We start from the raw sequence: 10368 nt of genomic DNA, 5'->3' as shown, positions 1-10368 counted from the left end.
TATGAAGCAACACCATTACTAAAGGGCAAGACAAGGGAGAGAAATGTAGTAGCTAAGAGTAACCAAGCGCAAGTTAAAGACACAACGCAGCCAGTCGTTAGGTTGGTAAGGTGTCATGTCCTCCAGTAGCGAGGGGGTCGGTGTCTGGCTCATTTCTAAGCAGTCAGTTTCTAGTAACAACCGGAACCAAACCCACGTTATGGATTTCCATGGCCTGGTCACATAGGTACGGGAAGTGAGATCTGCATTAAGTGACCCCATTCTGTTACTGGGAGTGAGGTAACAGAGATAGGCTGGAGTGGCAAAGTGGGCGCAGGCTCAGCTCGCCCCTCCTAATGCAACATACAAGTATGTAGTGACATGGCAAAGCATTTTTTAAAGGAACTCTTTTGTTTAATTATTACACCAAGTGAAGCCTCATCTCTAAGTTAGGGAACTGCCTTAATTGTCTCCGCCTGGTCCCGGGCATTGATAGGCATGCTCCGCCCCAAAAGGTACCCCCATATGGAGGGAAAAAAGGCCCTGTCCACAAGCTTACTTGAAGAATCTCCTTTCATGCTGTAAGTGCTGCCTGTCTGCTGACCATCTCTTTCCACAACTTCCTGTATTCCCTGGTTGCTTTGCTGCTTGTCCTCTGCTCTTTACTTTCCATTTGTAAGGACTTTGTATTCCATAGTACCTCGCTGCCTGCAAGCTGTGGCTCCACCTCCTGAAACTCCTCCTCTCTGCACCTCCGTAGGTAGGCTCTATGAATTCTGTCCCTACTCACAGGGCATAGTGAATACACAGAATTCCAGGGAGTAAATGGGTAGGGATCTTCACAAAGTAAGTTTACAAACTTAAAGATTGTTCAGATTAATACTGGTAGGTAAGAAATAATTGAATGCCAATTTGGAAATAAATATATATTTTACATTTTGATTTTTTGATCATAGATACGCTTTGAGCAGGGAATTTATTCTCAGGGAATAGGTATATGAATAGGCATACAAACTCCCCCTTCAAGTCACCCCTTGTCTCCGTCTCTACCCACCTCTGAGCACCGTCCCTTTGTTCCAGCCCTAGCCACCTCCCAGTACCACACCATTTGGAGAATACAGAAACAAGTCATTTGTATAGAATTTTTAAATAAAAAGCTGTAAAACAGATGGAGAATGGAGCCAGCAACAGTAGACCCCTTTTTCAGTAATAGATCCACTCAGCAACAATAAATCCCCCACAAAAAAAATCCCTCAAGCAACCTTAGATGCACCCCAGCAACAACAGATCTCCCAGCAGCCAGAAACAGTAGATTATTATTATTATTATTATACAGGATTTATATAGCGCCAACAGTTTGCGCAGCGCTTAACAAAATGAGGGCAGACATTACAGTTACACTACAATTTGGAACAAAAGGAATCAGAGGGCCCTGCTCATTAGAGCTTACAATCTAAAAGGGAGGGTCAATTGATACAAAAGGCAATAGCTGTGGGGGATGCGCTGATGGAGCAAGAGAAACAGCGTTATTAGTTAGTAGCCGGGTAGGCTTCTTTAAAGAGAAGGGTTTTCAGGGATCGTCTAAAGATGGATAGATTAGGGGACAGTCGGACAGATTGGGGTAGAGAGTTCCAAAGAATGGGAGAAGCTCTGGAGAAATCCTGGAGGCGAGCATGGGAAGAGGTGACAAGGGAGCTAGAGAGCAGGAGGTCTTGGGAGGACCGAAGAGAGCGGCTAGGTTGATATTTTGAGATCAGGTTAGTGATGTAGCTGGGGGCAGAGTTGTGGATGGCTTTGTAAACTGTTGTTAGCACTTTGAATTTTATTCGTTGGGTGAGTGGAAGCCAATGAAGGGATTGGCAGAGAGGGTTGGAGGACACTGAACGGTTGGTAAGGTGGATAAGTCTTGCAGCTGCATTCATTATGGATTGAAGGGGGGATAATCTATGTAAGGGTAATCCAATGAGGAGGGAGTTGCAATAGTCGAGGCGAGAGATAACCAGGGCGTGAATTAAGAGCTTGGTGGTGTCATTGGTTAAAAAGGGCCGTATTCTAGCGATGTTGCGGAGGTTAAGGCGGCATGATTTGGACAGGGATTGGATGTGAGCCTTAAAGGACAGTGCAGAGTCCAGGGTTACCCCTAGCACCCTGGCATGTGTGGAAGGACTAATAGTTATTCCATTGATCTTGACAGAGAATTCTGGGGAAGGGGCACGTAGAGGAGGAAATATTATGAGCTCGGTTTTAGATAGATTCAGTTTGAGGAAGTAGTTAGACATCCAGGCTGATATGTCTGTTAGTAGATCAGTGATGCGGGAGGAGACTGATGGGGTGAGCTGAGGGGTAGAGAGGTAGATTTGGGTGTCATCAGCATAGAAATGGTAGTGGAAGCCATGGGAGGCTATTAGCTGACCCAGGGAGGAGGTATAGATTGAGAATAGTAGTGGTCCAAGGACAGAACCTTGGGGGACCCCAACAGTAAGAGGAGTTGCAGAGGAGTAAGTGGAATTGTAAGTGACACTGAAGGTGCGGTGAGATAGGTAAGATTCGAACCAGTGGAGAGCACAGTCACGGAGACCAAGCAAACTGAGTTTTTTGAGAAGGAGGGGGTGGTCAACAGTATCAAAGGCAGCCGAGAGGTCCAAGAGTAAGAGTATCGAGTAGTGACCATTGGTTTTTGCTGTTAGTAAGTCATTTGTAAGTTTTAGGAGAGAAGTTTCTGTGGAGTGTTGCCGGCGAAATCCAGACTGAAGGAGATCAAGGAGGTTATTCTCAATGAGGTGCTTGCTCAGGCGGTTGTAGACTAAACGTTCAAGAAGCTTGGAAGCAAAAGGGAGTAAGGAGATGGGTCTTAAGTTATTAAGATTGGAGGGGTCTAGCGAGGCTTTCTTTGGTATGGGAGTTACTAGCGCATGTTTTAGAGAGCTGGGGAAGATCCCAGTGGAGAGGGAGAGGTTGAAGATATGAGTTAAAGAGTGTAGGATAGAGTCAGAGGGTGACCGTAGTATTTGAGAAGGAACAGGGTCCAGGGGGCAGGAAGTTAGGTGGGCATTAGAAAAAATTTTAGTAACTTCCTCTACAGTAGTTGGGTTAAACAAGGGAAGTATTGATTGTGCAGGAGGACAAGGTGTGTAAGGTGAGGGAGATATCTTTAGTGTAAAAATCTCTTCACGAATTGTATCAATCTTATTTTTGAAGTGATTGGCAATCTCTTGGGCAGTGAGTAAGTTAGTGGGTGGAGGCAATGGAGGACGAAGTAGAGCGTTGAAGGTAGAAAAGAGTTGACGGGGACTGTGTGAGAGGGTGTTAATGAGAGTGATAAAGTAGGTCTGTTTGGCAGTGTGGAGGCAGGAACTGTATTTTTGGAGGGCAGATTTATATTGACAGAAATCTTGCTGTGACTTAGTCTTACGCCACAGACGCTCAAGAGCACGACTACGTTTTTTGAGGCTTCTGGTATTGTCTGTCTGCCAGGGTTGAAGCGGTCGGGGCCTGATTCTGTGTGTAGTGAGGGGGGCCAAAGCATCCAGGGTAGATGACAGTGAACTGTTGTAGACAGAAGTGGCCATGTTGGGGCAGGAGAGGGATGAGATTGTGTTGAAGAGACCATCTGTAGTAGAAAAAAGAAGTGAAGGGTTCAGATGGCAAAGGTTTCTACGGGTAATTGTTCGGTAGTTGGAAGGTAAGGAGGAGGACAAGGAGAGACTGAAACTAATGAGGTGGTGATCAGAGAGAGGGAATGGAATGTTGGAGAGGTTGTGAGGGGTGCATAGGTAGGAGAACATGAGGTCAAGGCTGTTGCCATTAGAGTGAGTAGAAGCATGTGTCCATTGTTTTAGGTCAAAAGAGGAGGTTAAGCTCAAAAGTTTAGAAGTAGCAGGAGTGTTAAGATTAACAGGGATGTTGAAGTCTCCAAGAATGATTGTGGGAATTTCAGAAGAGAGAAAGTAGGGTAGCCAGGCAGAGAAGTCATCAAGGAAGCCTGATACCGGTCCAGGAGGCCGATAGATCACAGCAATTCTCAACGAAACTGGAGAAAATAGACGAATACAGTGAGCTTCAAATGAGGAGAGAGACAGAGAAGGCGGTGGATGAAGAACCTGAAAAGTGCTTTGAGGGGAAAGCAGAATTCCAACCCCACCTCCTTTCCGTCCACTAGGCCTGGGAGAGTGAGTCCACAGGAGACCACCATGGGAGAGGGCAGCAGGAGAAGGAGAGTCAGATTCTTGAAGCCAGGTCTCACTAATTGCAAGCAGGTTGAAGGAGTTTGTGATAAATAGGTCATGGACAGAGGTGAGTTTGTTGCAAACAGAGCGGGCATTCCAGAGGGCGCAGGAGAAGGGGAGGTTGGCTTGAGGCAGAAGAGGAATAGAAACCAGATTGTGTGGATTTCGGCTGGTGTCAGAGGATAGGGGGTGATGGGTATGTCTGCCAAAGGTAAATGATGGGGGTCCAGGATTTGGGGAAATATCTCCAGAGGTTAGGAGAAGCAAAAGGGTGAGGGAGGTGATATGGGAGTATGATTTATGAGGGGGGACACATCTCAGTGTCCTGTAGGTTTTATTGGTGTGTGGGTTCAGAATCAGCAGGAGTTGATGAGTGCAGTATAAAGGTGAAGATAGGAGTGAGGGTGATGTATACAAGCTGTGGGGCGGAGATGAGGGGTGAAGGAGAGAAAGTTTTAGGAGAGAGGATGCAAACATGAGAAGGAGAATTAGGGATTGCATAATACAGGGTGGTGAGATTGCGATGTAAACTGAATGTGAGATGGAAAAGCAGTATAGAGTCTCAGCTCACCTGTAGTCTGTCTGTTGGCTTGCAGTTGTATGCTTTGTGCATTCGCTGAAGTGCTGAGCAGAAGTGTAATACTTAATCCAATATTAATACTTTATCCAAGATGATAGTTGCCAATGCAATCCCAGCCTGTGCAACCCCTAGAAAGGGCTTACATTTATACAGAGTTGGGTGGAGGTATTGCCAATTAATCAATTAGGATTGCATAGGAGGGACACATGGCTGACAGCATAAACTTCTCACACCCAAAACAGACTAATAAGGAATAGCAAGAGGGCAGAATGGCAGAGTAATAAAGATAAGGACAGCTCATAATTTGGGTAGAGACAAGAGAAAGCAAAACAAACATCAGTGTTCAATGGACAGAGGTAAAAGATTTTGAAAGCAGCATAAGAAAGCAGCATATGTTTACCATTAAGCAAATTAGAGAAATGATTCTGTTTCAGTTAAAGGTGGATTTGGAAAGCAGCATAAGAAAGCAGCATATGTTTACCTGTGGAGGGATAGAGAAGAGCTTTTTAGAAAGTGCTGAGCAGAAGTGTAATACTTAATCCAATATTAATACTTTATCCAAGATGATAGTAGCCAATGCAATCCCAGCCTGTGCAACCCCCTGATCCCTCCTTTAACAGTAGAATCCTCCCAACAAAACTGACCCCCAGCAACAATAGATCCTCTAGCAGCCAGCATCATTAGATGCTCCAGCATGGCCCCCTTGTTATGACATACATTCAGTGCCCTCACTGCTATCCTCCATCTTCCCAATGAAAAAAAAAAACCCTGGTTTTAACTTTTCTGCAGCTTTTCTATTGTAGTCATGGGAGCTATGTGTTCCCTGGGCCCCTAAAAAGTTCCTAATGTAACTTAAATAAGATGGTTACAAGACTGTATAACAATATGTTCTCTCCTATTTTAAAATATGAATGTGACCATGGATGTGAATAACATTTGAAAAGCCCACCCGTTTGACCATATGTCCAGGTTTCATTATAATTAAAGTGAATATCTCCACCAATTCCATTTCCAGGTAGAAAAGCATGTCCTAGTATATTGCCAGGGCCTTTAGATGGGTAGACATCATTGTGAACTGTGAAAAAAAAAAAAACATTGTATGTCTCACATAATATTCTTATAGGAATAATGGGTAAGACAATGGTAAGAGTTGGGAAGCTTACACTGTTTTACAAATAATATCTCAATATCAGAAGCACCATTTTGAACTTGGGTAAACGTCAGGGGAACCACATTACTCCACACCTTGAATGCCTTCTCGATAACTTCATCAACCTTAGATTTAGGCATGTCTGATGTATAATTCAGTATTCTGAGAAAATAAAATAGGAAAATAATAATAATGGACAGGCATAACGTAAAGTGATTGTAAAGTCTCGTTTTTCTTCTATTAAAATAACAACATGTTATACTTACCTCCTCTGTGTAGTGGTTTTGCACAGGGCAGCCCAGACTCTCCTCTTGTCGGGTCCCTGGCTGGAGCTCCTGGCCCCTCCCTCATGTTGAAAGCCCCAACAGCAAGCAGCTTGCTATGGGGGCACCTGAGCCGAGCTGCAGCTCCATGTATCATGTCAGACACAGAGCCGCCATTCAGCGTCACCCCCTGATTGGCTAACTGAGTTTGATTGAAAGCAGTGTGAGCCAATGGTGCCAACACCCTGTCAATCATCACCCCTGTGAGTGGTCCCGCAGCTTTCTGGGACCTCTTAAGTGTCTCAGAAGGCTTAAGAAGGGAGGGGGAGAAGAACTTTTGCTTGGATTGCCTTGGCGATGCAATTGGAAGTGGAAGCAGGTACCTGTCAAAACCAGGTACCCGCTTCCCCCCCAAAAAAGTTGAAGTTCCGCTTTAAATTCAACTGCAATTTTTGATCATATGTCATATTTTTTACATGCCATACAGTTTATCCAGCCTTTAACAAAGTTAATTGAAGGTTATTGATGTTCACATTAAATTGTATAATAAGATAGTACAGGACTTTAAAGGACAAAAAAAGCATTAGACTACATTTGAGCATACCATTGCATTGCATGAATAGTATTTTTAAAGCATATCTAAACCCAAAAACCACAATTTTATGTTTTATCAATTACCAGTTCTTGGGTGAGTTGCCTGCATCTGTTTTCAATTTTAGGCTTTTTCTCTACGCTATCATTTGGTGCTCCTGCAAATAACACTTTTTGTCACTGGATGACTATGCTTACTTCTTCACTGTACCTATGATAGCTCCTGGCTGGATTTCTAATATGCCTGCCTTTGCTCATCTCCATTACATAGGAGGTTAGGTGATTACTATTTGATTAAAACTTGTTTTTAATTTTCTTCAGTTTAGCTCACAGTAATTGACAAAATCACTATCTTTCTTGCAGGATCTAAGTTATTTTGTGTACTTGCTGAAAATGCTCTGAAAAGTAAAAAACAAAGGCACCCAGTACATCTATGGACTAGAACAGTCTTTCTCAAACTATTCAACACAAAGGAAACGTTAAAATAAATTTCTGGTCTCGGGAAATCCTGTTAAAAATAAAAAATCTACAACTCATGACACATTAGTGTGACAGTCAGTGGGAAGAATGCTCCTTATTCTTGTCATCATTGGGAATAATTACCCCCTTACAGAGAGCTAAAAGGAACAATGATATCATTGGAAACCTATCTGAGAGGCAGAAATTGCCTATTGCTCATGAAACCCCTAGGAACCTCAGGAGGAACCCTACGGTTCCACGGAACCTTGGTTGAGAAACCCTGGACTGAAAGGTTGCAATAAATTACATTTTTTTTGTTTTGGGTTTTTTTTTTTTTATCCTTTATTAATCTATGAACCAGTTATTTTCATCGGTGTAAACTATTTTTCAGTCTAACCTGTATGTTAATTTATTCTTTCTCCATCCACTTGTTTCTGGATTGAGATCGAACACATCTGGAAATCCACACCTTGGTGTGTTTCTTGATTTTGCGGCATCATATTCAGGTTTTCCTGTGGCCTTTGCACCAAACAAGTTTTGTGTTTGGTGAAATTTTCCTGAAATCTTTGTATTCTCAATCTTCGATTCAAGGTTTTCATCCATCTGAAAAACATAGAATTTTTTTAAATATTTTTACAAGATTAGGATTTAATCAATCATCTACAGTAAACTGGAAGTATCAGAGTTAAATTATTAATTTAAAAGATCTTTTAATGCTCTAATCCTCTTGACTGCCAAAACCTTCCCCTTTCAGGATCCAGTGCCTTCAAGTCCAAATCCAGGCTCAGATATACATTATATTACCAAAAGTATTGGGATGCCTTCCTTTACATGCGCATGAACTTTAATGGCATCCCAGTCTTTTTTTCGTAGGGTTTAATATTGAGTTGGCCCACCCTTTGCAGCTATAACAGCTTCAACTCTTCTGGGAAGGCTGTCCACAAGGTTCAAGAGTGTGTCTATGGGAATGTTTGACCATTCTTCCAGAAGTGCATTTGTAAGGTCAGGCACTGATGTGGATAAGAAGGCCTGACTTTCAGTCTCCGCTCTAACTCATCCTACAGGTGTTCTATCGGGTTGAGGTGCAGGCCAGTCATGTTCCTTCACCCCAAACTCGCTCATCTATGTCTTTATGAACCTTGCTTTGTGCACTGGTCCAAATCATTTGGTGGAGGAGGGATTATGGTGTGGGGATGTTTTCCAGGGGTTGGGCTTGGCCCCTTAGTTCCAGTGAAGGGAACTCTCAAGGCGTTTCATGTGTGTGTAAACGCAGGTGTCCCAATACTTTTGGTAATACAGTGCATGTACAGTGCATGTTTTTTTCCAGCAATCTTGGACCCAGTATGGTGACCTCACATGCTCTCCTTACCCATTTCTACCTATGGTGGCAGACAGATCTTAAATGAATGCAGTGGAGAGTGGCGCCCTGTAATGATGTGACACCTCATTCTTCAGCATTCTCCTGTGACTCCAGGGTGAGGGGCAGAGTCATTGCACCCTGGGCTCATAGGAAGTGATTTGAATGATAGGATGTGCATAGAACTTGTAGCTGATTTTTTTTTTCCTCCTTCCATTTTTTTCTGCAAGCTGTAACTGGGATTTATTCTTGTAGACTGACATCACGTTGTGATGCATTAAAGCCAATATTTTCAGCAGCATTGATATAGAAATTACGAATGGAAAATAAAATTGTATCTAATAAATGATCTCTGAAGACTGCTAGAAATGGGATTCATCAGTAGAATTTATTTTTTAGCTTGTTGGAAAATTATTATTTGCAGACATTCCTTTTTTAAAAATGGTATCAGTGCAAAAAGTTGTTCAGAGCACAGGCCAATTACAGTCTAAAAGATGTCTATGATGCTATAATCCAAAAGAAATGACCAATCATCCTAAAATTGTACAAGCTGCATAAAATAACCACAGAATATAAATACTGCTGCTTGTTTTCATACATTCTGATAATGTGAATGTATGAAAATGCTGTTGACTTTATCCTGAACCACAATCTTATCTTCTAAAAAGAAAGCCTGTGTACAGTTGGCCTTAAAGTAGAACTCTAGTCAAAACTTTTTTTTTTATTTTGGATAGAATAAGTGAGGGTAATAACACCTGTCAATTTTTTTCCCCATCTGTGTCCCATTGTGGAGATTCCCTTCATTTCCTGTCCCATAACCAAACAAGAAGTGAAAGGAAATCCCTGCAAATTAAAGGAATTCCTTGGAGACCCCCATGTCACCAGAACTAGTGTCCCCCAATTACCCTCCATTACTTTCTTGGGGACAACCCAACATTTTGGGATTTTCTTTCTTTTTAAATGCTAATGGTAAAATGTGTGTCCAGCTAAAACATTTTTCTTAAAGTATAACTAAAGGCAAACCTGTCAGTTTTCCTTGGTGGCTGCTCCCCTGTTTTTTTTTTGTTTGTTTTTTAAAGCCGTGGTGTGTGAAACACACTTATACTAACACCCGGTGCAAAAAAAAAAAAAAAATGCACACGCAAAAAGTGAATAACACAAAAAAGTGCACAGGATGTACACATAGACCTCCTCCAAAGAGGAAGGACTCTTACCCTGATCCTATGAGGCGCAAGGCTCCTGACAGGGACTGAGGTACTCACTGGATCACCTAGCCAAAACCTGGTGGACCCCGTTCTCTGGGAGGTCTGTCGAAACAACCCTAAAACCCCCTCCCAAGACTTTCAGGGAAGGCCCTAGGACCGACACCCTACTAATAACAGTGAGTAAAGTGCACAGTGGAGTGACAAAACACACAAACAAATAAAAGTGGGCAAAGGGAAGTTGAGAAGTGCTATAGTGCAATACAATGGCAGACCCTTCAGCCAGGAAACAAAAATTCCTCTGGCTCCAGCCAAAAGACCTGATTCACCCTCTCTATTTGTTCTGTTTACCATTATCATTGAACGTAAAATTAAAAGAAAATCCCATACTTTGGATTGTACCCAGAAAGGTCGTAGAGAGGAAATCTTCCAACCGGGGCAGTAGTTCTGGTAATTAGGGGGTCCCCTAGGGATTCCCTTAATTTTAAGGGATTTCTTCTTACTTCTTTCTTCAAGCGGAGACGGAGCTGTCATCCGCCGGCTCAGCGGGGATCGCGGATC

At 42.7% G+C, this 10368-nt stretch overlaps 1 protein-coding gene across 1 annotated transcript in view; it reads right to left on the bottom strand.

Annotated features, from left to right (window-relative positions):
• Positions 1 to 10368, bottom strand: part of LOC309548244 (stromelysin-1-like) — a gene marked incomplete at its 5' end in the record, with an annotated part of 75537 nt that overhangs the window by 32794 nt on the left and 32375 nt on the right. The window contains 3 exons of the mRNA XM_082248195.1: positions 5735 to 5860; positions 5949 to 6097; positions 7646 to 7760. Coding sequence (XP_082104321.1) covers positions 5735 to 5860; positions 5949 to 6097; positions 7646 to 7760 — 390 coding nt within the window. The remainder of the gene's footprint in view (positions 1 to 5734; positions 5861 to 5948; positions 6098 to 7645; positions 7761 to 10368) is intronic.

This window comes from Pelophylax lessonae (genome assembly GCF_965119305.1).
Source record: "Pelophylax lessonae genome assembly, chromosome: 2".
NCBI lineage: Eukaryota > Metazoa > Chordata > Amphibia > Anura > Ranidae > Pelophylax > Pelophylax lessonae.
This window is presented reverse-complemented; position numbering and strand designations above follow the sequence as displayed.